At 43.6% G+C, this 27,806-nt stretch overlaps 2 protein-coding genes across 4 annotated transcripts in view; one reads left to right on the top strand and one right to left on the bottom strand.

Annotated features, from left to right (window-relative positions):
* Window positions 1–21,539, bottom strand: part of efcab7 (EF-hand calcium binding domain 7) — a 95,240-nt gene extending 73,701 nt beyond the window's left edge. For 2 of the 3 annotated variants that reach the window (XM_048538905.2, XM_048538906.2), the window contains exons 1-4: window positions 21,015–21,539; window positions 16,951–17,126; window positions 10,551–10,762; window positions 8,075–8,161 (exon numbers count right to left, since the gene is read on the bottom strand). In XM_048538905.2, coding sequence (XP_048394862.2) covers window positions 8,075–8,161; window positions 10,551–10,762; window positions 16,951–17,125 — 474 coding nt within the window. In that variant the 5' untranslated portion in view covers window position 17,126; window positions 21,015–21,539. The remainder of the gene's footprint in view (window positions 1–8,074; window positions 8,162–10,550; window positions 10,763–16,950; window positions 17,127–21,014) is intronic. The other variant, XM_048538907.2, reaches the window with a different exon arrangement.
* Window positions 21,499–27,806, top strand: part of LOC125456139 (centromere protein R-like) — a 56,983-nt gene continuing 50,675 nt past the window's right edge. Inside the window, exons 1-3 of the mRNA XM_048538911.2 lie at window positions 21,499–21,635; window positions 27,259–27,289; window positions 27,381–27,504. Of these exons, the coding sequence (XP_048394868.2) occupies window positions 21,619–21,635; window positions 27,259–27,289; window positions 27,381–27,504 (172 nt within the window). The 5' untranslated portion in view covers window positions 21,499–21,618. The remainder of the gene's footprint in view (window positions 21,636–27,258; window positions 27,290–27,380; window positions 27,505–27,806) is intronic.

Below are 27,806 nucleotides of genomic sequence, written 5' to 3'. Positions count from 1 at the left end.
CAACTCTATCTATGCCTCTCATTATCTTGTATACCTCAATTAGGTCCCCTCTCCTCCTCCTTATCTCCAATGAAAAAAGTCCGAGCTCAGTCAACCTCTCTTCATAAGATAAGACCTCCAGTCCAGGCAGCATCCTGGTAAACCTCCTCTGAACCCTTTCCAAAGCATCCACAGCTTTCCTATAATATGGCAACCAGAACTGGACGCAGTATTCCAAGTGCGGTCTAACCAAAGTTTTATAGAGCTGCAACAAGATCTCACGACTCTTAAACTCAATCCCCCGTTAATGAAAGCCAAAACACCATATGCTTTCTTAACAACCCTGTCCACTTGGGTGGCCATTTTAAGGGATCTATGTATCTGCACACCAAGATCCCTCTGTTCCTCCACGCTGCCAAGAATCCTATCCTTAATCCTGTACTCAGCTTTCAAATTCGACCTTCCAAAATGCATCACCTCGCATTTATCCAGGTTGAACTCCATCTGCCACCTCTCAGCCCATCTCTGCATCCTGTCAATGTCCCGCTGCAGCCTACAACAGCCCTCTATACTGTCAACGACACCTCCGACCTTTGTGTCGTCTGCAAATTTGCTGACCCATCCTTCAATCCCCTCATCCAAGTCATTAAGAAAAATTACAAACAGTAGAGGCCCAAGGACAGAGCCCTGTGGAACACCACTCACCACTGACTTCCAGGCAGAATATTTTCCTTCTACTACCACTCGTTGTCTTCTGTTGGCCAGCCAATTCTGTATCCAGACAGCTAAGTTCCCCAGTATCCCATTCCTCCTGACCTTCTGAATGAGCCTACCATGGGGAACCTTATCAAATGCCTTACTGAAGTCCATATACACCACATCCACAGCTCGACCCTCATCAACTTTTCTAGTCACATCCTCAAAGAACTCGAAAAGGTTTGTGAGGCATGACCTGCCCCTCACAAAGCCATGTTGACTGCATTTGATCAAGCCATGCTCTTCCAGATGGTCATAACTCCTATCCCTCAGAATCCTTTCTAACACCTTGCAGACGACAGACGTGAGACTTACTGGTCTGTAATTGCCGGAGATTTCCCTATTATTCCTTTCTTGAAGAGAGGAATTATATTTGCCTCTCTCCAGTCCTCAGGTACGACTCCAGTGGAGAGCGAGGATGCAAAGATCCTCGCAAGTGGCGAAGCAATTGCATTTCTCACTTCCCAAAGCAGCCGAGGACAAATCTGGTCCGGGCCTGGCGACTTGTCAATCTTAATGTTTGACAAAATTTTCAGCACATTTGAGAGAGAGCTTATTGAATAGCAGTCACCTAAGAAAATTAAACTGAAAGGTGGGTAGGCAAATTATGCTTGGTAAGGTAAGGAATGCAAGAAAGTTGTCAGTGAAGGTTGGATGTGACTAACAATGATTATGTGCAATAGCATGGCTGAGAGGGAAGCAGTAATTATGATCAGGAGAGTTTAAACAGAAGCAGCAATGCTTGGAGGACAGGACAGCAATGAAATTAGAAAGTGGACAAATTGAGTTCAGTGTAGATTGAAATTATTAAGGATGAGAAGTTCCTTGTGCTGAAACTGATAAAGGAAAGGAGTCAGGAAATAATTGGTGTGGACCTTTGAGAAGCAGGGAAGGTAAGATGAGATCAGGGATTTGAAGCAACAGGTGAAAGGATTGGAACAACATTGTGTGCTTGAAGAAGAAGGTATTGGGGAAAGAAATTCAGTTTTAATTTCTATTTCAGAGCTGTAGCCAAGATATAAACATGTTTTATCAGGATGTTGCCTGGTATGGGGGATTTTAGCTATAAAGAAAGGTTTGATAGATTGTGTTGGTTTTCACTGGAATGCAAGAGGTTGCGGGGCAACTTGATAGACGTTTATAAATCTGTGAATGTGGATAGGTTGGAAAGTATGAAGCTTTTCCCCAGGGTGAATGGGTCAATTAGAAAGGGGCACAGGTTCAAGGTGCGGAGTTGGCGGGGAAAGAGTTTAAAACAACTGTGCAAGGCAAGTTTTGCACACAAAGGGTGGCGATTTTTAAAGTGCAAAGATGGCCTTTAGTAGAGTGATGTGGGAGATTAGGATATGAGAGTTTAGGGAGCGTTTCCATGTTATTCATTATTACGTCTGCAGGAAGCGTGTTTGGTTGCGATTCCCATCAGATTACATGGATCGGTTGCAGTGAGGCAATGAGTGTTAGAGGCAATGAGGAATTTACAGGAGGTGGAGGCGTGATGGATGGCAGTTGCAGGAAAGGAGATAAACCGAAGACACGGTAAGGTAGATGGGTTACCTCCAGAAAAGGCAGGAGGAGGAGGCAGATCATACAGGAGTCTCCTGTGGCTATTCGCATCTCAAACAAGTATGCAGTTTTAGAAAATGTACAGGGCGATGGACTGTCAGGGGAATGTAGCACAGACAGCCAAGTTTCTGGTACCATAACTGGCTTTACCATAACAAGGGGTATGTCAGGTGCTAAATGATCGATTGTGATAGAGGACTCTCTAGTCAGAGGCACAGATAGGCGTTTCTGCAGCCAACAACGAGACATCAGAATGGTGTGTTGCCTCCCTGGTGCCACGGTCAAGAACATCTCGAGAGGGTACAGAATATTCTCAAAGGGGAAAGGGACCTGGTGGAGGTCTCATACACATTGGAACTAATGACACACGAAGAAAAAAGGACGAAATTCTGAGGAGAGAATTTGGGAAGTTGGGCAGGAATTTAAAAAGGTCATCGAGGGTAGAAATATCTGGTTACTCCTGGTGCCACAAGCTAGGGAGGGTAGGAACAGGAGGATAGAAAAGATGAAAGCGTGGCTGAGGAGCTGGTGCAGGGGAGAAGGATTCATATTTTTGGATCATTGGAATGTCTTATGGGGTAGAAATGACCTGTATAAGAAGGATTGATTGCATCTGAATTGGAAAGAGACTAATATATTGGTGAGCAAATTTGCTGGAGCAGCTCTGATGGATTTAAACTAGTGGGCGGCGGTGGTTTTGGTTCCGGTGGGTGGTGGCAGGGTGGGACCAGGGGCAATTCCAACCAGGCTGATAGTCAGTTTGCGACTGGTACAGTTCGGAAAAGGAGCATGTCAAACAGTCAGAGCAAGCGGGAACAAAGTAGAGAATGAAGTGGGACCAATGAAATAAACTGCATTTATTTCAATGTTAGAGGCCTTACAGGTAAGGCAGGTGAGCTCAGGTCATAGTTGGGAACATGAGGCTGGGATATCATAGCAATTACAAAGACGTGGCTCAGAGATGGACAGGACTGGTAGCTTATTGTTCCAGGGCACAGAAAGGATAGAAAGGATAGAAAGGGGGGCATGAGCGAACTGGGGGTGGTGTTTTTGATTAGGGATAACATTACAGCTGTACTTAGGGAGGAAATTCCTGGAAATACATTCAGAGAAATAAAACTGAGAAATAAAAAATTGATGATCACCTTATTTATTGATTCTACTACAGACACTCCAATAGTCAGTAGAAATTGACAAACAAATGTGTAAGGAGATCTCAGTTATCTATAAGAGTAATAGGGTGGTTACGGTAGGGAATTTTAACTTCCCAAACATAGACTGGGACTGCCACAATGTTAATGGCTTGGATGGAGGAATTTGTAAAGTATGTACAAGAACCTTTTCTGATTCAGTACATGGAACTACAGAATGTGCAAAACTTGGCCTTCTCTCGGGAAATAAGGCAGGACAGGTGACTGAGGGGTCTGTGCGGGAGCACTTTGGGGCCAGTGACCATAATCCTTCTGGATTTAAAAACAGTGGTGGAAAAGGATAGACTTTGTCTAAAAGTTAAAGTTCGAAATTGGAGGAAGGCAAATTTTGACGGTATTAGGCAAGAACTTTCAAAAGCCGATTGGAGGGCAGATGCTGGCAGATAAAGGGGTGGCTAGAAAACAGGAAGCCTTCAAAAATGAGATAATCAGAGTCCAGAGACAGAGACAATACATCCCTGTTAGGGTGAAGGGCAAGGCTTGTAGGTACAGGGAATGCGGGATGACTACAGAAATTGAGGTTTTGGCCAAGAAAAAGAAGGAAGCATATGATAGGTATAAACAACAGAGATAGAGTGAATCTCTAAAAGAGTGTAAAGGCAGTTGGTGTATACTTTAGAAGGAAATCGGGGGGGCAAAAAAGGGATATGAGTTAGCTTTGACAAGTAGGGTTAAGGAGAATCCAAAGGGATTCCACAAAAACATTAAGGACAAAAAGGTAATGAGGGAGAGACTAGGGCCCCTTAAAGATCAGCAAGGCTGCCTATGTGTGGAAAAACAGGTGATGGAGGAGATACTAAATGAGTATTTTGCACCAGTGTTTACTGTGGAGAAGGATATGGAAGGTAGAGAACTTGGTGAAATAAATAGCAATATCTTGAAATATATTCATATTACAGACGAAGTGGTGTTGGACAGCTTAAAATGCATAATAGGGGATAAATCCCTGGGACCTGATCAGGTGTAGCTAGAACTTTGTGGGAAGCTAGGCAAGTGATTGCTGGGCTCCTTGCTGAGATATTTGTATTGTCAGTAGCCACAGGTGAGGTGCCAGAAGACTGGAGGTTGGTTAACATGGTGCCATCATTTAAGAAAGATGATAAGGAAAAGCCAAGGAACTATACACAAGTGACCCTAACATTGGTGGTGGGCAAGTGTTGGAGGAGGCCCTGAGGGACAGGATTTACATGTATTTGGAAAGGCAAGGATTGATTAAGGATAGTCAACATGGCTTTGTACACGGGAAATTGTGTCTCACTAACTTAATCGAGTCTTTAAAAGAAGTAATGTAGAGGATTGATGAGGGCAGAGTAGTAGATGTGATCCATACGAACTTCAGTAAGGCGTTCGACAAGGTTCCTCATGGTAGACTGGTTAACAAGGTTAGATCACATGGAATACAGAGGGAACTAGCCATTTGGATCCAGAACCGGCTCGAAGGAAGAAGTGATTACATTTGTATATCAGTGATGTGGATGTGAACGTAGGAGGTATGGTTAGTAAGTTTGCAGATGACACCAAAATCATAAGCATAGTGGACAGTGAGGAAGAGTTCAATGGTATCCTCATCAGATGGGCCAATGGGCCAAGGAGTGGCAGATGGAGTTTAATTTAGATAAGCTTGAGGTGAAGATGGCATTTGGTATGCCTGTCTTTATTGATCAGTGCATTGGGTATAGGAGTTGAGAGGTCACGCTGCGGCTGTACAGGACATTAGTTAGGCCATTTTTGGAATAGCACTTGCAATTCTGGTCTTCCTGCTATATGAAGGATGGTGTAAAGCTCGAAAGGGTTCAGAAAAGATTTACAAGGATGATGCCAGGGTTGGAAGGTTTGAGCAATGGGAGGGAAACAGGCTGGGGCGATTTTCCCTGGAGCGTCAGAGGCTGAGGGGTGACCTTATATTCCGTGGCGTAGGCGAATCCAAAACTAGAGGGTATAGGTTTCAGGTCAGAGGGCAAGATTTAAGAGAGATCTAAGGGGCAACTTTTTCACACAGAGAATGGTGCATGCATGGAATGAACTGCCAGAGGACATGGTTGAGGTTGCTACAATTACAACTTTTAAAAGGCATCTGGATGGGTATATGAACAGGAAGGGTTGAGAGAGACATGGGCCAAATGCTGGTAAAGGGAACTAGATTTATTTAGGATATCTGGTCAGTATAGCCGAATTGAATCAAAAGGGTCTGTTTCCGTGCTGTACATCTCTATGATTCTGAATGCCTGGCTAGCACTGCCAGAGGTGATGGTGGAAGCGGATACAATACCAGCATTCAAGATACACCTGGACGAATACATGAATAGGAAGGGAATAGAGGGATACGGATTGTCTAAGGGAGGACAGTTTTAGTATTGAAGGGCAAAATGTGTCGTGCAGGTTTGGAGAGCCCAAGGACCAGTTCCTGTGTTGTATTGTTCTGTGTTATTTGTTATGTTACAGGGATGAACAATCAATGGAATACAAAACAAATGACTCCAAACTCATCTTAGTGCAATACTCTCTGGAAAGATCTGAAATTTGTAACGACCACATCTTCTTACTTGCGATTGTGGACTGGAATTCCAGAAGGCATTTGACAAGGTGCCACACCAAAGGCTGCTATATAAGATGAAGTTGCATGGTATTACAGATAACGTATTGCCATGGATAATGGATTGATTGACGAGTAGAAAGCAAAGAGTAGGGGTAAATGGGTGTTTTTCTGGTTGGCGGTCAGTGGCTAGTGGTGTGCCTCAGGGATCAGTGTTGGGACCTCAATTGTTTAAAATTTACATAGATGATGATTTGGAGTAGGGGACTAAGTGTTTTATGTCAAAATTTGCAGATGGCCCTAAGGTGAGTGGAAGAGCAAAGTGTACAGAAGACACTGAAAGTCTGCAGAGGGATATAGATAGTCTAAGTGAGTGGGCAAAGGTCTGGCAGATGGAGTACAATGTTGATAAGTGTGAGGTCATCTATTTTGGCAGGAATAACAGCAAAATGGACTATGTTTTAAATGGTTAAAAATTGCAGCACGCTGCTGTACAGAGGGACTTGGGTGTCTTTGTGCATGAATCACTGAAGGCAGGATTGCAGCTGCAGCAAGTGATTAAAAAGGCAAATGGAATTTTGTCTGTCATTGCTAGAGGGATGGAGTTTATCAACAGGGAGGCTATGCTGCAGCTGTATAGAGTCCAGGTGAGGCCACACCAGGAGTAGTGTGTGCAGTTTTGGTCTCCTTACTTGAGAAGAGGTATACTAGCACTGGAAGGAGTGCAGAGGAGATTCATTTGGTTGATTCCAGAGTTGAAAGGGTTGGATTATGAGGACAGACTGAGTAGACTGGGATTATACTCAATTGGAATTCAGAAGAATGAATGGAGATCTTATAGAAAGATATAAGATTATGAAGGGAATAGATAAAGTGGAGGCAGGGAGGTTGTTTTCACTAGCAGGTTAAACTAGGGCTAGAGGGCATCGCCTCAAAATAAAGGGAAGCAGATGAGGTCAGGAGGAACTTCTTCACCCAAAGGGTTGTGAATCTGTGGAATTCCCTGCCCAGTGAAGCAGCTGAAGCTATCTCGCTAAATGTGTTTAAGGCAAGGCTAGATAAATTTTTGAACAGTAATGGAATTAAGGGTTATGGTGAGTGGGCAGGTAATCTCAAAAAGATCAGCCACGACCTTATTAAATGGCAGGGCAGGCTTGAGGGGCCAGATGGACTACTCCTGTTCTTACAAAAGGCTTAAAACTGTCCTTTTGCCAAAGGAAGGAATTGCTATACTTTTGAAAAGAAGTTACTGGAATTCATTATGAGTTGCGTTTACACTTTTGCTTTACAAACAGTTGGGGGGAAGTGAGACAAGGTGGAGTAGCACAAGATTATGTTCAGCGTGAGCTTTAGCCAGCAAGTGTGCTGACTGGTTTAAGCTATTGTGACTAGTTGTGGATGTCAGAGGTCATCTGATTGGACACCTGGCATGTGTGAACGCTTCAGAGGTAGAAAAATTCTTGACCAGTTGCGGTCAGCTGTTGCCTTTATCAGTAACTCAAAGACTTTACAATTAGTGTAATAACTGCCCTGTGCCACTTGTGAAGAAGTGGAAGAATCCAGAAAGGGGGCGAACAGCATAAGTAAGTTGAGAAGCAAATTCTATGGACTGTTGCTATTGAACTGTGTTTCCTTAGTGATTTTCATTCATGCATAACATGGTGTGTTTACGTTTGTGCGGGTCTGTGTGGTGACATTTGAACTGTTAGAACTATACATCAATAATTCATAGTTTTGTTTTGCCTGTGGTTACTGTATTTACTGGTTTTAACAAACAGTAGTCCGTGTGAAGTACACGAATCAGGTCAGCGTTTTCTATAAACCTGATTTCATTAGACAAGTAGATTGGGGACATTGGGTGCTTTAACTATTAACTTTCGTGGCGATGTTGGGAGTAGTGGGGCACAAGAATGAGCATACTTTCCTACTGTGGCAATAACAGAATATCTAATACTTCTTGGGCTTGATATCCTATTGCAAACAAGATGAACGAGGATTGTTAAATTTCGAAACTGCAATCCTGTTGTCATACCTCATTATAGTCCAATTTTCCATCATTATTGATATCAACTTCATCTATAATCTTCTTCACTTCTTCATATGTCATCCTCTCGCCATTCTGCAGTGAAATGGTAAAAGTCATTGCAGAATATTCAGCACCATGATACTCAGTATAAAGTTGCTTATTTTATAAGAAAGGGATAGAGTGAATTGAAATATTGAGATGACCTTATTTTTTATGATCATGAAGAAACCTTGCAAATACTTCCACCAGGTTGGTGACACCATGTGACAACATTCCACTTGCTTAATGCTGTCCAAATTACATCAATATTTAAACAAACCAACATGCTGGGTATTTGATGAGGAAGCCTGCTGTTGTAAATTTTCAGGTACTTTGTCTTCTATTTACTGTACCACATAATGAACAGTGATAGGAGTTGAGAAATACTCAGGTCAGCTGCTCGCTCCAATGGTTGTATTTAAATAGATCAAGACACATGTGTTGTGAAAATCAAACCAAATATCCAGATTATATGAGATAACAAGGTGTAGAGCTGGATGAACACAGCAGGCCAAGCAGCAAAGCTGACGTTTCGGTCCTAGGCCCTTCGGGCCCGAAACGTCAGCCTTCCTGCTCCTCTTATCTGCTTGGTCTGCTGTATTCATCCAGCTCTACACCTTGTTATCTCAGATTCTCCAGCATCTGCAGTTCCTACTATCCAGATTATTGTCTTGGTCACCACTCTACGATGAATTGGAAGCAGCATTGAAGGTTTTCTGATAACCAACTTGAAATGTTAACTCCGTTTGTCCAATACTGCCTAACCTGCCACTTAGGTCTCGGCTCCACCCCTGTATTCGGATCCTCTGCTTCCTGACCCACAGGCCGCAATCAGTGAAGACAGACAACAGCGTTGCCTCCACGATAATCCCAAACACTGGCACCCCGCAAGGATGCATTCTCAGCTCCCTACTGTATTCCCTGTGGACCCATCACTGTGTAGCCAAATTCTGAATGATCACCATCTACAAATTTGCCGATAACACCACCGTGGTAGGACAGATATCAAATAATGCCGAGTCAGAATACAGACGATTTGGTGTCGTAGTGCAATGATAACAACCTCTCTCTCAATGTCGGTAAAACAAAAGAACTGATCATTGACTTCAGGAAGAAAGGAAAAGGATGTGCGTCTATCTACATCAATGGATCTGAAGTGGAGAGGGTCACGTGTGTCAAATTCCTAGGAATGACAATACCGACAATCTGCTCTGGACCTCCGATGTAGGTGCAATGGTCAAGAAGGCGCAACAATACCTCTTCTTCCCTAGGCAGCTTAGGAAATTCGGCACGTCCATAAGGATCTTCAGCAACTTTTACAGATACACTACAGAAAGCATTCTATCTGAGTGCCTAATGGCCTTGTGCAGCAACTGCTCTGCCCAGGACTGTAAGAAACTACAAGAAGTTGTGTGCACAGCCCAGACCATCACAGAAGCCAACCTCCCATCCATGAAGTCCATTTACACTTTTCGTTGGCATGGAAAGGCTGCCAACATTATCAAAGACCCATCCCATCCTGGTAATGCTCTCTTCCAACCTCTTCCATCAGACAGAAGCTTGAACACAAACACTAACAGGTTCAAGGACAGTCTCTTCCCTGCTGTTATCAGACCACTGGATGGACCTCTCCAACTTCAAATAATGGTGATCTTGCTCTGCACACCTCCTATGCAACCGTAACCTTGTATGCCTCACTTTGTCCAAGTGCCCTATGATCTGTATGTTCTTGTTTGCGCGCATCTGCCTGTACTGCTCGCAAAACAAAGCTTTTCACTGTACTTAGACACATGTGACTACAATAAATTAAATCAAATTTTCAGCATCTGCAGTATTCTGCTTTTCAAATCGTGCAGGTGCTCCAATTGGCTATACACCAACAACTTGTTGGGAACAACAAAGTCAATGATTCTTTCGCTGGTTATTATCTAATGACATCTCACTACAGAGTGCATGTCTGTGAACACTTAGCAATGCAAAGATCAGGTACCACTGTTTACACCTTTGCTGCAGGTTCACTTGGGTGAGGTATTTGAAGACTCCTATGTCTGTGAAATGGTGCATCTTCAAGAAAAGGGAATCAGAAATAAAAGGAAAAAAGCTCATATTTGTGAGGTGGGATTTTTGGAAGGACGAATTTCATTCATATACCATTTCAGGATCAGAACATGGACAGCAGCAACATTGCTAGAGATGGGGACATTCCAATAACCTAAAGTGCCCATTTAAGACCAGCAATGACAGGCAAAAGATGGACACCACCCACGTTTTGAGTTACACGTATTAAGGAGGCATGTAATGAATTTAAATAATGTCCAAATTTTTGACCTTGTAGTTGTACATTCAGACTAGTTTGCTAGCCTTTGGTTACACTATTAAAAGGCTTTATTTGTCATTTGGAAATATATTATACTTCTTTTAACAAAAAAAGATAAGCACTTACAGTAGTGAGAATTTTGAAAAGCTCCTCATGCGTAATGTAGCCATCATTATTCAGATCAAGCTTCTTGAAAGCTTTCATCAATTCATTCTTGCCTGTAAGTTTTTCATTTTTCAAAATCTCACAGAAGTCATCAAAATTTAACTTCTCAGTATACTGAGTCCAGTACTTCCCAAGCATCTTTTTGGAAGGATTTCTTCCAGCCTGCTGGAGAACTATGGTATAAACAAATTACGCATTAGTTTAAATAATCTAATTCAGAACATATAAAAAAAGACAAAATTCTATTTTAAAATGACATTTTTAAACAGCCTATCATTGGTAACTAAATAAATCAGAAGACCAGCATGGAAACATAGGCAAATCTACTTATCCAATGACTATTCTAAAACAAAATGGCTTTAATACACCACATAATGATACAGAATTTATTAATGCATGTATATGAGGACATTTCAGTCAGACACACTGATTTGCTGCCATCACTCTGATGAATTCAAATAAGTCCAGTAAAAGTGGAAAGTCTCTGGTTTGATGTCTTTAGCTGAAGAATTTTAGTATCAGTGCAAATTATGCTAAAAAAACTGGAATATGCAATCCTTCAAATGCATTGAATTTTGAGCAGTTCCAAACATTTAACATTTCCCTTCATCATCATTAATTTTAGAACATATTTATATTCAAACTATGACTTCTATTGTGGTGGAATAAAAATTGAAAGTGCAGGGAATACTTTTGTCAGAACTGCTGAAAGACCATAGATCATAAGACCAAATGAAACAAGATCAGAAGGCTGAGGGGTGACCTTATAAAGATTTATAAAATCATGAGGAGCGTGGATCGGGTAAATAGGCAAGGTCGTTTCCCCAGGGTGGGGAAGTGGGCATAGGTTCAAGGTGGAAGGGGCACGATATAAAAGGGATTTAAGGGGCAACTTTTTCACGCAGAGGGGTGTGTGTATATGGAATGAGTTGCCAGAGAAAGTGGTGGATGCTGGTATGATTACAATATTTAAAAGGCACCTGGATGGATATATGAACAGGCAGGGTAAAGAGCGATATGTGCCAAATGTTGGCAAACAGGACTAGATTTATATAGGTTATCTGATCAGCATGGACAAGGTGGCCCGAAGGGTGTGTTTCTGTGCTGTATATTCTATGACTCTGAGTAAGCCATTTTGCCTCTCCAGTCTGCTCGATGATTCAATCGGATCATTGCACTTTCTGATATTCTTCACATTCACTTTCCTGCCTTTTCCCTATAAGGCCTTGATTCCCCCTACTGATCAAGAATCTATCTTTCTTAGCCTTAAGTATACATGAGGATTCTGTCCCCATAGTGCTCTCAGTAAGGAATTCCAAAGGCACACAATCCTTTGAGAGAAAGAATTCCTGGGGTTGTTGTTTGGTTCACCAAGCTGACTGCTTTTCATGCAAACTTTTCTCCTCCCTTCTAGTTTACACTGTCATTGCTGTGTAACCTCTCTGAATCACTGCTGTTCCAACCAGCCCTGAATTTATATATTCTGTCATGGTGGACAGTCTTGCTTCCGGTTCTGTACCCTAGTGCTATGTGGATGGGGTTGATTGTTGTTCTTTTCTCTCCTGGTGAACTTGATCCTAAAAATTGCAATCATTAAATGACCAAAGTTAGAAGAAACAAACCATCCTATTAACAGCATATTCACTGGGATCAGGCTCACCAGGGAAGAAAAGAACAACAATCAACTGCTGTTTCCAGACATAATAGTAGAATGAATGAACAACGGTGAATTCCTTACAAAAGTATACAGAAAGACTACACAGCCACAAACAGAGCTGTTTCAAGAATCTGGTTAAACAAGCGATGACTCACTGCAACACCCCAGAGCTGTGCAAAAATGAACAGGAATACCTATGCAGCATCTTGACAAACAATGGGTATCCTAACAGCTTCACCCACCAATGCCTGGCAAACAAACAACACCAAGATACCGTATGCCCTAACATACTGGCCACCTTACCCTATGTTAGAAACACATCAGAACTGACTACAAGACTCCAACAACCTCTTGGAATAAAGATAGCATACAAACCAACAGCCATACTTCGCCAGTCGCTGGACCTGAAACGTTAACTGATTTTTTTCCTCACAGATGCTGCCAGACCTGCTGAACTTTTCCAGCAACTTCTGTTTTTGTTCCTGATTTCCAGCATCTGCAGTTCTTTTGGTTTTTATGTTGAAATAGACCCCATCTACACACCACAATGCTACAAAATTGGAAACAAGGCTGCCCACCATGACAGACTGGGACATAAAAATTCAGAGCAGTACAGAACAACAACTCTTCAACCGAAGCTACACAGCGCTGACCATGTCACTTAGAAAGGAGACGAAAAGTTTGCAAGAAAACCAGTCAGCTTGGCTAACCAACCAACTACTCCAGCTGCAACCTGAGCCACAGATCTTTGTTAAAACGTTAAAGAAGAAATTCTTCTATATCTCATCTTAAATTAGTGTTCCTTTATTCTGATACTATGACCTTTGGTCCTAGAGAGGAAACATCCTCTCAGCATGTACTCTTTCAAGCCCTGCAAGAATCCTATAAATTTCTAAGAGATCACCTCTCATTCTTCTCAACTCCAGTGAGTAGAGTGCTAAGCTGTTTAGTCTTTGCTCATAAGACAAGTCATCTATGCCAGAATCATCCTAGTGGACATGCTCTGAGCTACCTCCAATGAAGTAATTTTGTTACGTAAATACGGGGACCAAGCTGTTCACAGTACTTCAGATGCTGTCTCCACCGACACTTTGTACAGTTGCAATAAGATTTCTCGGTATTGTACTCCAACCCCTTGAAATAAGGGACATTCCATTAGGCTCTTCTTGATTACTTACTGTAACTACATGCTAACTTTCTGTGCTTTGTGCACAAGTACCCCCAAGTCCATTTGTGTTGCAGATTTCAGCAATTTTTCTCCGTTTAAATGGTGTTCGGTTCTTTTTTCACCCCCTTCCAAAATGAACAACTTCACATTTTTCCACATTGTGCTCCATTTGCCAACATTTTCCCCACTTAATTAACCTATGGTATCTATCTGTAAACAGTTTGTTTCCCACCACTCAGGTTAAAAGTTGTTGAACAGAACCATAACTTGCTTACTCTCTCCATAGATGCTGAATAATTTCCAGAATCTTATGTTTTTGTTTTCATTCTGATTTTCAGAATATTCAGCATTTTCCTTTTGTCCATTGTGGTGGGCTTATGAATGAATAACATTGTTTAGCATAGAGGTTTGAGTAAGTTAAACTGGAAAATATGAGAATTATGATTTGAGTCTTTTCCATTTTTTTTTCTACAGTTTTTATATTTTGATTGTAGATGGCATCATCTTGTGTATCAGATAATTATCATGGTTCCCAAACATGCACTTTTCATATGTGTCTGTCCTTGTGTTGAGAGAAAAAAAATTTCAACATTGCCCATAGTGTTCAGGGATGTCTAGTTTAGGTGGGTTATGGGGGGTTGGGTCTTGGGTGGCATGCTCTGAGGGTCGGTGTGGACTTGTTGGGCCGAAGGGCCTGTTTCCACACTGTAAGGATTCTAAGAATCTATTCTAAGAATTACAAGGTAACAGAACAGCGAATAAAAACTGAAAATGCTATAAATACTCAGCAGGTCAGGCAGCAACTATGGAAAGAAACAGCTATGCACCAAGCGATGATTCTTCATCAGAAGTGTACTAAGACAGAAAGAAATTGAAACATTTTTAAGCCATCATCTGGAATTCCGCACTTTTGACCATGTTGGAACTAAGGCCACAAGATTAGGAATAGAGAGCCTGGTAAAAAGCAAACTGAATGTCAGTGAGCATGTCATTCTGTGCACGTGCTGCTTAATAGCACTTTGGACATTGGGTATTACTTTTCTGATGTTTGGGAGTAGACTAATCGGGTGGGGTTTGTTTTGCTTTCACGACAAGCCTGAGAATGTTTTCACGTTGTACGGCAGATGCCAGAGTTGTTGCTACACTGGGACAGCTTCTGGAGCACAGATCTTCAATATTATTGCAGGAATTTTAGAAGTGTACAGAGCCCTTGCAGTATCTAGTGCTTCTAGTGGTTTCTTGTTATCACCTACAGTGAATCAGATCAGCTGAAGATTGGTATCTGTGATGCAGGGGACCTCCGGTGGAGGCCAAGATGGATTATCCATTTGGTAATTCAGGCTGAAGGTTGTTGCAAGCTCATCAGCCTTAAAGTCTACACTGATGTGCTGGACTCGGCATCACTGAGAATGGGGACATTTGTGGTGCTTTTGCCTCCATTGAGTTGTTTAATTGTCCATTGTTATTCACAAATAGATGTGGCAGAACTGCAGAGCTTAGGAACAAAAACAATGTTGCTGGAAAAGTTCAGCAGGTCTGGCAGCATCTGTCAAGGAGAAAACAGAGTTAAGATTTCACGTCTGGTGATCCTTCCTCAGGAATGGCAGAGCTTAGATTTGATCAGTCAGTTGGGGAATTGCTCAGCTCTGTCTATCACTGGTTCTCATGAAGTTTGGCACAGAGTTAATATTGTTTTGTAGCTTCATCGTGTTGCCACTGTATTTTTACGTATTACTGGTGCTGCTCCTAGCAGACGACTCTGCTGTTTTCATTGAACCAGAGTTGATCCCCTAGGTTGATGCCAATATTGGAGTGTGGGATATACTAGGCCATGAGGTTGCACATTGTGTCCGGAATACAATTCTACTACTGCTGGTGGTCCCCATGGACAGAGCCCCATGGATGTCGAGTCCTGAGTTGTTAGATCTGTCTAATGCCTGACATCTATTCAATTTAGCATGATGATAATGTGACATAAGGTAATGGAGGGGTCTTAATGTGAAGACAGGACATTGTCTTCATAAGGACAGTGTCATGGTCACTCTTATCCATCCTCTTATCACCTCACTGGAATTCAGCCCTGGAAATCAAGTCGTGCTATTGCTGGAGTCATCCCAAAAGTTAAAGATTTTAAAAAGTACACAGAATTTATCTCCAATGTGTGTGTTTTAGACCTACGTTGACAGAAAGCATGGACCAGTTTCTATACTTAACAAGGACTACTATTCATTACAGATAAATTGATTCTAAAAATTATAACTATCAACTTATAGAACTACAAGCTGAAACGCCAACCAAATTATAAACTTCCCCTCAATATGCACCTACAAACAGACACAGACAGAATTAAAACATGGGTGTTATGGGCGGAGAGGAAGTTTGGGAAGGCAGTTTAGTGGGCCCTGTCCACAGGGTTTGTTGAAATGATTCTTGTGTTTCCCAAGTTGTGAAAGGCATGAAACAAAATCATAAAATGCTGGAACTACTCAGCATATGCATGGAAACAGAAAGATACCTAAAGTTTCAGGTTGATGACTTTCCATTGGTATGGCATCATACTATACATTTCATTAATCACAGCCATTCCAGTCGCATGAAAATTTAACATGCCCAATAAAGACAGAATACTCAATGTGGTGTAGTGGCACATAACAGCAAGTGTCAACTTTGTTCAACGATGGCACTCTCATTTTGAGGACCTTGGGTTAAAATTCCATTCCAGATCTGAAATTCATAATCCAGGCCAAAATTTCAGTGCAGTTTTCACAAATAGTGAATTTTTAAGTAATCCATCTTTTGGATAAGGATTAAACCAAGGCACCAGCTGGCTGTTCAAGTGGACGCAAGGCATCATATCACTATTTTTGAAGAACCAAGAGTTCTCTGGTGTCCTGGCCATCACTTATCTTTTAAGCAACACCAATGGAATCTAGATAAACTGACTAATTAATCTAATATTTTGTTTGTTACATTGTACTAGTTTTGCCTAACCTTGAAGTTACTGCACTTTTAAGAATAAATTATTAGTTTTCATTCTGAAGATTTGAAATGGGCTTTACAGCTTTAATAATGTTACTACTTCTGAACAGATTTCTGCTAATCTGACAAAAGGTCAAGGACCTGAAAATTTAACTGTTTCTCTCTCTCCAAATGCTGTCAGGCCTGCTGAATATTTCCAGCGTGTTATACCTTTATTTCAGACTTTCAACATCAGTATCATTTCATTTTTGCATTATCTCAGTTGTTCGTGTTGAAGTGTTAAGCCCCAAGTGTTGTTCATCCTATATCTTAACTTACCTATAATATTTGGAACTTAACTTCAGATCTGACAGTTTTGACTTCACAGAAGTTAAGTAATCTCAGTTTTGCTCAGGTTTGGCAGACAGCAACATATCATAAATACAGCATCACTTCAAAGAACTGCAGTATAATGGTGATTGTTTAGCTGTTTTCTCCATTTGCTTGCAAAGTTTAGATTTAAAATACAAATATAACAACTTGTTTAGCTGTATTTGCTATTTTAATTATAATCTTACCTAGACAGAGTTGATCTTTGGAAGTGATATTCTCTAAACTGGTTCGAAATACGGACAGGTAAGCTGCTCTACAGTTTCTATAAAAAATCTCTTCTTCGGTGTGCCGAGATCTGCCAGATTCAGGTTGCCTCGGCAAAGGTGAAGTGGTTGCGATGCTTCCGAGCTGAGTGGACATTCTGAAAATTCACAAGATTGTGTTCTACATTTAATACCATATAAACATGCAAGTTCTCCTCCAAGGCACTCACCATCTTTACTTGGAAGTAAGTCAGCATTCCTTCACTGTCAATGGGTTAAGATCTAGGACGTCCTCCCCAGACAAAATGCACTACAGTGGTTCAAGAAGGCAACTCACTAACACCTTTTCAAGGTAAACTAGGGACTGGACAGTAAAGATTGATCCAGCCAGTAACGCCTACATCTCATGATAAAATTCAATATTTAGGCAAGAAGGTACATGAAAGTAATTTGGAAGAAGTGCTTTTGCATAAAAATAATAGGGCTCCTTCCATCGGTTACCTTTTTTTAGAAGCATAGAAATCTCCAGCCTATTGAAGGTTTTCAGCCCATTGCAACAGTCAACATTCTAATCACGTTTCCCAGCACTTGTCTCATAACTTTCTATGCTTTGGCATCAAGTGCACATCTAAATACTTTTTATATGTAATGAGGGTTTCTACTCTAGCACCCTTACAAGCAGTTAGTTCCAGAGTCCCATCAGCATCAAGGTGAAAATGTTGTTCTTCACATCTCCTCTTAATCTTCTGCTCCTTACCGTAAATCTACGCCATCTTGTCATTGATCCCTCCTGCCTACCCTATCTGTGCCCCTCATAAATTTATACATTTCAATCGTGTCTCCTGTCAATCTTCCCTGCTCTAAGGAAAATGGCTCTAGTCTGTTCAAGAGATAGTAGGAATTGCAGATACTCGAGAACCTGAGATAACAAGGTATAGAGCTGGATGAGCACAGCAGGCCAAGCAGCATCAGAGGAGCAGGAAGGCTGACGTTTTGGTCCTAGACTTATCTCCAGCAATCTGGAATCCATTTTCTCCCCCTCGGTCCAGGAACTCCTGACCTACATCCATGACAACACCCACACCTTCCATCTCCTCCAGAACTTCCAAATCCCTGGTCCCCAACACCTCATCTTTACCATGGACGTCCAGTCCCTATACACCTGCATTCCCCATGCAGATGGCCTAAAGGCCATCTGCTTCTTCCTGTCCCACAGGTCCGACCCCAATCCCCCTCCACTGACGCCCTCATCCACTTAGCCAAACCCGTCCTCATCCTCAACAACTTCTCCATCAAATCCTCCCACTTCCTACGGGCAAAGGGGGTGGCCATGGGTACCTGCATGGGCCCACGCTATGCCTGCCTCTTTGTAGGTTACGCAGAACAATCCCTTTTCCAGACCCACTCTGGCCCTAAACCCCATCTCTTCCTCCGTTACATTGATGACTGTATTGGCACCGCCTCGTGCTCCCACGAGGAGCTCGAACAGTTCATCCACTTCAGCAACACCTTCGACCCCAAGCTTAAATTCACCTGGACCATCTCTAATACCTGTCTCTCCATCCTAGACCTCTCTGACTCCATCTCCGGCAACCACTTACAAACCGACATCCATTTCAAGCCCACCGACTCACACTGCTGCCTAGAATACACCTCCTCCCACCCACCTTCCTGCAAAAATGCCATCCCCTATTTCCAATTCCTTCACCTCCGCCACACCTGCTCCCAGGATGAGGCACTCCACTCCCATACATCTCAGATGTCCTCGTTTTTCAAGGACTGCAACGTCCCCCCCTCAGTAGTCGAGAACGCCCTCGACCGTGTCTCCCGCATTTCCTGAACTCATCTCTCACACCCACTCCCTACAATAACAACCAAAACAGAATTCCCTCATCCTCACGTACCATCCCACCAACCTCCGGATCCAACGCATCATCCTCTGCCATCTGCAATCCGACCCCACTGTCAAAGACATTTTTCCCTCCCCACCCTTGTCTGCTTTCCAGAGGGGCCACTCTCTCCATGACTCTCTTGTCTGCTCCACACTCCCCTCCAGCCCCACCTCACCCGGCACTTTTCCCTGCAATCGCAGGTAGTGCTACACCTGCCCCTACACCTCCCCCCTCACCCCATCCCAGGCCCAAAGAAGACTTTCCACATCAGGCAGATGTCCACCTGCACACCAGCTAATGTGGTAAAACTGTATCCGCTGATCCCTCTACATTGGGAAAACCAAGCTCTGAAGGCTTGCGGCTCCCCTTTGCAGAATGCCTATGCTTGGTTCGCACTAAACAACTGCAACTCCCAGTCACGAACCATTTCAACTCCCCCTCCCATTCCTCAGACAACACGTCCATCCTGGGCCTCCTGCAGTGCCACAATGATGCTACCCGAAGGTTGCAGGAACAGCAACTCATATTCCACTTGGGAACCCTGCAGCCCAACAGTATCAATGCGGACTTCACAAGCTTCAAAATCTCCCCTGCCCCTACCGCATCCCAAAACCAGCCCAGCTCGTCCCCACTTCCCTAACCAGTCCTCCCTCCCACCCATCCCCTCCTCCCAACTCAAGGCCCACCCCCAACTCCTACCTACTAAGCTCATCCCATCCCTTGACCTGTCCGTCCTCCTTGGAGAGACCTATCTCCTGCCTACCCACATTCACGTTTACTGGCGCCATCCCTGCCTCTTTGATCTGTCTGTCTCCTCTCTACCTGTTTTTTCCTCCATCCGCCTCCCTTTCTCTCCCTATTTATTTCAGAAGCCCCTTCCCCATTTCTGAAGAAGGGTCTAGACCCGAAATGTCAGCCTTCCTGCTCCTCGGCCTGCTGTGTTCATCCAGCTCCACACCTTGTTGTCTCTAGTCTGTTCAAGCTCTTTTCATAACTGAAACTCTCCAGGCAAATCTCCTCTGCAGCCTCTCCAGTGCTATCATATCCTCTCAAAATGTGGATTCTAGAACTGCACATAATACTCTAGGCTATGGCCTAACAAACATCTTACATACTTCCAGCATAACCTGCATGCTCTTAAATTATATTTCTCAACTAATGAGACAAGTGTATCATATACCTTCTTAACCACTTTACGCATAGAATAACTGCTATCTGACTCGCTCTTATGGCCACAGTATTTAGGATGCTTGGTAAATTTAAGTTTCTGGTCACCTACAACTCCATGATATTGATGGTAAGGGTTTAATGATTGCAATGCCTTCAAATATCCAGGGTTATGCTCTCACTTCTTGATGATAGTCATTGCTTTACACTTGCCTGGCAGAAATATTATTGCCATTCATGAGGCTAAGTCTAAATATTGGTCACAAGGTGATCATGCTGCATACAGACATGAACTATTCTATTATCTGAGAAACTGTGAATGGAACTAAACATTGCCGAAGCACCAGCAAACATCCTGAGGGAAGGTCATTAATGAAGCATCTGTGTCTAGGAGAAACTGATGGCCTGGGGTTGAGATGATAAGTTTGCAAATCCTATTTATGAAGCCGGAACGAAGTTTAATTACATTAAGATGCATTTCATTTCCACCACATCAAGTATTTATCAAAGTCCACTGCACTTCCAAAAGAAATTTCAGTTAACATTTTAGTGACGTAAATTGGTACCCTTGCGACTGTTTCCCAAGCATCATTCAATTTCACACTTGCAAAACCTTTCCTAGTTTACAGATTGTTATTAAACTTCTTCTTCCTCTACTTTGTTTAAAAAAATTAATATCTTCAAACAAAAGTTTCCCATATTATTATAGCTTTTCTCTGTTGGTGACGGTTTTTAAGGCGTTACGTTTTTGAAGCAAAACAAGTGAAATTTAATAGACCTATTATTAGTAGAAAGAAAACTTAATATTTCTTAAACATCTGAACTAGGTCAGGGCAACAGCTAATCAGTAACCTCTACGCATTCACGAAATTAGAATGCAACTTCTGGAAGTTTCTAGTTACAAAAAGTTAACGTCTCTGGCGTTTAGCATTATTAAATCTACCAATTATCCTCCGGTTTGAGAATGTATTTGGAGTTGGTCCTCACCTCCTCTGCCTGGGCCTTGGCTATAACCATGGAAACCTACTTCAGCAATGGAGAGAAAGCGGTGCTCCTTATTTACCGACCTGGTCCTGAGGAAAAACCCGGTCCCAAACAATAGTTCTGGTTTCCTGACCAAGTGGCTGCTGTCTTTGTTTTAATTAATCTTTACAAACTTAACTTGAGAATACTGCGCAAAACGGCTGGATGCTGAAAGCGGAACAAAGTTAAGCCCCTTTCATTGGTTTGTCCACTTCTCTTGGTTACTGACTGGTATTTATTCCACCTGTCCCTTTTCTTGAGATGTCCTCGACATATTCTATCAGATTTCCTCAGGGTGGAAGATAAAGCTGTTGATTTATTCCAAATGTTTTGAATTTCATCGGGAACACTGACGTGGTCCAGGTACTGACGGGTTTGAGGTTGCAGTACAAACACCAAAAGACAGGCAACACTTTGGTGAAAAAGCTTGAAATGCACTAATTGAGGAGAAGCGAGGCTGGAAATCGGCAGCTGGTGCCGCGAGGGTCAGTACCCGGAGCAGGAAGAGTGTGACACCGAGCGGGGAAATCAAACCAGAAAACAGGTCGTTGGGGGGAGACGGAGAAGGATGGAGCCGAGATTACCGTGAGTGCGGGGGGGGGGGGTTGGTGGAGCCGAGATTACCGTGAGTGCGGGGGGGCGGCGGTTGGGTGTTGGAGCCGAGATTACCGTGAGTGCGGGGGGGTGGTGGAGCCGAGATTACCGTGAGTGCGGGGGGGCGGCGGTTGGGTGTTGGAGCCGAGATTACCGTGAGTGCGGGGGGGGTGGAGCCGAGATTACCGTGAGTGCGGGGGGGGTGGAGCCGAGATTACCGTGAGTGCGGGGGGGGTGGAGCCAAGATTACCGTGAGTGCGAGGGGGGTGGAGCCAAGATTACCGTGAGTGCGGGGGGGGTGGAGCCAAGATTACCGTGAGTGCGAGGGGGGTGGAGCCAAGATTACCGTGAGTGCGGGGGGGGGGGTAGAGCCAGGATTACCGTGAGTGCGGGGGTGGTGGGGGGGGGATGGAGCCGATATTATCGTGAGTGCAGTCGGGGGGGGAGGAGATGGAGCCAGGATTACTGTGAGTTGGGGGGGGATGGAGCGCAGATTACCGTGAGTGTGGAAGTGGTGGGTGGGTGGAGCTGAGATTACTGTGAGTTTGGGGGGGTAAACCGAGGTTACTGTGAGTTTGGAGGGGAGAAAGCCGAGATTACCGTGAATTTTGGGGGGGAGGGGCTGAGATTACCGTGAGTTGGGGTGGAGCTGAGATTACCGTGAGTACGGGGGTGGGGGGGTGCGGATGGACCCGAGATTACCGTGGGTGTATGGATGGTTGGGGGGATGGAGCCGAGGTTACCGTGAGTTGAGGTGGGGATCTGAGATTACCATGTGTGTGGTGGTGGGCGGGGGATGGAGCCGAGATTACTGTTAGTGCAGGGTTGGGGTGGCGGATGGAGCCGAGATCACTGGGCGGGGGGGGGTGCGGATGGAGCCGAGATTACCGTGAATTTCGGGGGGTGAGGGTGCCGAGATTACTGTGAGTTTTGGGGGGGCCCGAGATTACCGTGAGTATGGGGTGGGAGGGTGCAGATGGAGCTGAGATTACCGTGGGTGGTTGGGGGGATGGAGCCGAGATTACCGTGAGTTGAGACGGGGATCTGAGATTACCGTGTGTGCGGTGGTGGGCGGGGGCTGGAGCCGAGATTACCGTTTGTGCGGGGGTGGGGTGACGGATGGAGCTGAGATTTACCATGGGTGTGTGGGTGGTTGGGGGGATAGAGCCGAGATTACTGTGAGTTGAGGCAGGGATCTGAGATTACCGTGAGTTGAGATGGGGATTTGAGATTACCGTGTGTGCGGTGGTGGGCGGGGACTGGAGCCGAGATTACTGTTAGTGCAGGGTTGGGGTGGCGGATGGAGCCGAGATTACCGTGAGTGTAGGGGTGGTTGGGGGGATGGAGCCGAGATTACCGTGAATTTTGGGGGGTGAGGGTGCCGAGATTACTGTGAGTTTTGGGGGGGCCCGAGATTACCGTGAGTATGGGGTGGGAGGGTGCAGATGGAGCTGAGATTACTGTGGGTGGTTGGGGGGATGGAGCCGAGATTACCGTGAGTTGAGACGGGGATCTGAGATTACCGTGTGTGCGGTGGTGGGCGGGGGCTGGAGCCGAGATTACCGTTTGTGCGGGGGTGGGGTGACGGATGGAGCTGAGATTACCATGGGTGTGTGGGTGGTTGGGGGGATGGAGCCGAGATTACTGTGAGTTGAGGCAGGGATCTGAGATTACCGTGAGTTGAGATGGGGATTTGAGATTACCGTGTGTGCGGTGGTGGGCGGGGGCTGGAGCCGAGATTACTGTTAGTGCAGGGTTGGGGTGGCGGATGGAGCCGAGATTACCGTGAGTGTAGGGGTGGTTGGGGGGATGGAGCCGAGATTACCGTGAGTTGAGGTGGGGATCTGAGATTACCGTGAGTGCAGGGGTTGTGGGGGGAATGGAGCCGGGATTACCGTGAGTGCAGGTGTGGTGGGGGGGGGAATGGAATCGCGAATACAGTGAGTGCGGGAGTGGTGGGGGAGGATTGAGCCGCGATTACCAGGGAGGTGGGGTAGCGGAATTGCATGGCATGGACATATCACATGTACCTTTTATATGAAAGATAGAGTGAAAAATCTTATAAGTCACTCCCTCACATCTACATAAATGACAGAAGTCATACATAACAATAATAATAAAAAGTGAAATTAAGACAAAGTTCACCACGGTTCCCTGAAGACGCAGCCAGATCGAGATCACCATTCCTGGTCAAAGCTGCCTGCCAGGCTGCTGGAATACTTGGATGCCGAAAGATGAAGGAGACCTCCAGAGCCTGGGACCTGTTCCTCGCTCATCGGGAGACCCCTGGCTAGAGTAGACCCATGTCTGTCTCCTCCTAACATGGCTGCCACTTTCACCAGAGGCAGAGTTCACCCTGCCAGAAGCCCATATCCACCCCATGCTAGTGAGGGGCAGGGGGAATAGGGAGGATGCAATGATATAATTGCGGGAGAAGGAGGAGGTGGTGGGGTAATAGGGGGTGTGAAAGATGGTGGGGTGGAATGACGAGGATGTGAAGAAGGGCAGAGGATGTTGTCAGAATAAGATTAGGTAGTGTGGGTTTTGGAGAGAGTGGTGTTTTTGGGCTGTGTGAAATGGGGGAACTGGAAGAGTGGGATGTTGGTGGTTTGAGGAGTCTGGAGTTTGGTGCGAGTGGGGAAGGCGAGATGGAAGTGAATAGTGAGAGAGGCAAGTGGGGGGTGGGAAGTGACAAGTGTGGGTGTTTACGGGGCAATGGTGAAGTGAAGAGGAAGGAGTGGTACGTGACATGAGTGACTAAAGGGGGAGGGGAGTTGGGGTAGGATGGACAAGAGATGGAAAAATGAAGAAGTGAGGAGGCAGGTGAATGAAGAAGGGAAAGTGTGGGGGGTGGGAATGTGTCGGAGTGATCTGTAGCATTGGGACTGAATAAGGGACAGGGAGTTTGAGAGAGGGATGCAGGGATTGTCTGTGCCATTGTGTCAGTGGCTAAATTAGCCAGGGCGGTGGGTGCAAGAGGGAGGCTAGGAGGAGAGGAGAGCAGTAGGAGAGATGGGGATGATCTGGAAGTGGGTTGAATGAAAAAGATGAGATGGTGATGATGGTGATTGATGGTTCCCCTTAATTTCTTTGACACATGATGGCTTCATGGACCGTGTGTATGTCGGTAGTTAGATTAAAGAAGTCTATTCAATCTCCACTCTTATTTATCATGAAAGTTTAAAATTGTCAATCCTACTTTCTGGTTGCTGTTTTGGTTTTGGCCATTGCTGGTGTTCTATGGTATATGCTGTATTCTATTCAATAGTGAGATGTAGTCCAATTCCACTTGCCAATCTGAAGACCTCTAACTCCATGCCCATCTCGACCTTTGTTCACTTTCCAGTATAGCTTGTAGTATTGATGCACTCCTAATATACGCATCACAATTCTGATACTAAACTTCAATTTATCTAAATCTCTGCCTGCAAATTCTAGCACCCCCAACCTATGTTCATTCTCATTTATGCAGTACCTCCAAAATAATGTTCTCATCTGTGTTTAGTTTCTTCCAAAGTTTCACCCTTTCAAATCTGTAACCTCCACAAACTTCCAACTCTTGTTTTCTCTATCCCACTCCTTGTAGCTTCTCTTTTGTCTCGCCATCATCTTTATTTTTCATAACACCTACATGAAAATCCTGTGAATGTTTTTATATTAAACATGCTACATAATGTATTTTGTTCCTGAGTTGTAGGAAATTCGAACCCTTTCCTACTGGGTTATGTCTAATAACAAATACAAGACATCAGAAGCCACTACTAATGGAAACTATAATGCTTGTAAAGTAGAAATGCTGTTTTGAGTTTGAGGCTGAAAAAGAGTTCTTAATCACTACATTGTGAGGTCTGATGAAAACCAGTCCTTAAGTCCAGCTATCAGATGAAGTCTGCTGAAATTAAGTGCTGGGAAATAGAACACTTTCTCATTTCAGGCTCAAATTGCCTTCACTTCTATATAATAAAATGCTTGTACCATTAAGAATGAGATCATCTTGCCCAATGTTAGGAAAGTATCAGAGTTGCTCAGGTTCATTTGTGCAGTATTGCCTAGCTAATAGACTGAAAGCCAGAAACAATGTCGCTGATAAGGAGTGAAGCAGGATCATTAAATGTCAAGGCCAGGTTACATGATAATGGATCAATTAGAGGTCAATTAATTGATTTTAAATATAAGAAATGTGTCTTGATGAATCAATTATAATTGATTGCTCAACAGAGCCCTATTAGGTCACGTAACCAATAACTTAGCTCAATTATTCATGTGTCAGGCAAACCTTATCCTTTTGCGGATGAAAATTAAGCTTCCCTACTTTACAGTTTGAAGCTGTGCTAATCACTAACTCCAGTTGAGGAGCACAGTTGTAATTCTAGTCTTACTCATCTATTTGTCTCACTTCTTCCTTCCTCCCCCAACCAAACCGTCACCCATTATTAGTATAAATACCACTATTTCCCAGCTGCTTTCAGTTCTAACAAAGAGCCACTGGACTGGAGACATTAAGGTACAAATGAACTAAAATTTGCATCAGTGATAATGCAAACTGCAGATGCTGGAGACTCAAAGATAACAAAGTGTGGAGCTGGATGAACACAGCAGGCCAAGCAGCATCTCAGGAGCACAAAAGCTGACGTTTCGGGCCTAGAGGTCTAGGCCCGAAACGTCAGCTTTTGTGCTCCTGAGATGCTGCTTGGCCTGCCGTGTTCATCCAGCTCCACACTTTGTTAACTAAAATTTGTAGCCTGTTTTGGTGATTGTTAAGTACCTTGCTCATTTGTATTAGGAATAATCTGGCCCCTGAAAAGCTTTGTCAGGCCTTCACTTTCGACTGTGAAACTAACTGTTGGACAAATGGAATTAAATCCAGTACAACCTGCAAAATGAGTCAGGCTCAAAACAAGAAAAACTACGAAAATTAGCTTTATGAGGTGTGTGAGGAAAATGCATGGGATTAGATGGGAACATTTTTTTTTAATTGAGTCAAGAATGTCCGACAAGTGATGAGGAGAAACACAGTGTATACTTTAGTTTGTATTATATATAAAAATCACTGAATGATTTCAGCTAGTCCACAACTCTGGTATGTATGTGTACTTTCTAAGAGAAAAAGTAACTTGATAATATATCTTGGGTTTTCATTATAAACATTGGTGAGATAAGTGAACATATACTTAAAATCTGCATGTCCAGTCATGATCATATCGTGTTGTTACACTCTTTGGTTATGCTCTTTTATAGCTCAAAATTGGTCATTGTGAGTCTACTTCCGCTTGTTTGAAGTGAGTGATTCATTTAAGGAAGCAACTAATGGCACTATGATGAATAAGTACTGACAGTAGAACAGAACTTGTAGCACCAGAGGAAGTGTACATTGTAGCACATTAGGCAGAGAGTTAAACTGACATCATGCTTGCTTTGAACTAATGAAGTGTCATCTGGACTCAAAACATTAGCTTGCTGCCATAGATACCGCCAGTCTTGCTGTGATTTCCAGCATCTTTTGTTTTCAGTGCAGACTCCAGCATCTGCACTAATTTGCTTCTACATTCTGCTGCTTTAAAGTTGTACGTTCTGATATTTTCTTAAACAGAACATATTTCTTTTAATATTTCAGAGTTAAACGGTCACTGAAGTTGGACAAAAGGGTAAGTATTATAGATATGAAGACTTGAAGATGCTTTCATTAAAACAGAAGTTAAAAATGGTGCTGTAAGGCCATTTCTTCTACAACTGCAGGCAGATGAGGCAACACCTTGCAAGAAAAACCACAAGGTTTCCATCGAAAGATTTTCCCCGGTCACTGGAACTCAGTGTCTTAGCCCTTTTACCCCCAGGGGTGCCCTCTGTGGAGCAAAATCTGGTAAAGTAATAGCAATGTTTTTGAAAATTAATTCATTTTGTTTCATGTATTATTCTATTGCTGAGTGACGCACTTTCAATGTCTTTATAATTATGTTAGAACTAACTGGGTGCATCCCGTGTTGCACTTTTGGAGTAGCATTGACCTCAAGGCCGAGATGATAATTAAATTTCTTTTAAAAAATTTCTGCAAAACACTTTGTCCATAGTAATTTCAGAGAGTATGAAATAAAAGGAAAATTCGACTATAATCTTTGTATGAACGAACAAATTAGTTTGTCATCGAGTAAACTTAAAATAGTC

This window comes from Stegostoma tigrinum, chromosome 8 (assembly GCF_030684315.1).
Source record: "Stegostoma tigrinum isolate sSteTig4 chromosome 8, sSteTig4.hap1, whole genome shotgun sequence".
NCBI classification, from domain to species: Eukaryota; Metazoa; Chordata; class Chondrichthyes; order Orectolobiformes; family Stegostomatidae; genus Stegostoma; species Stegostoma tigrinum.
This window is presented reverse-complemented; position numbering and strand designations above follow the sequence as displayed.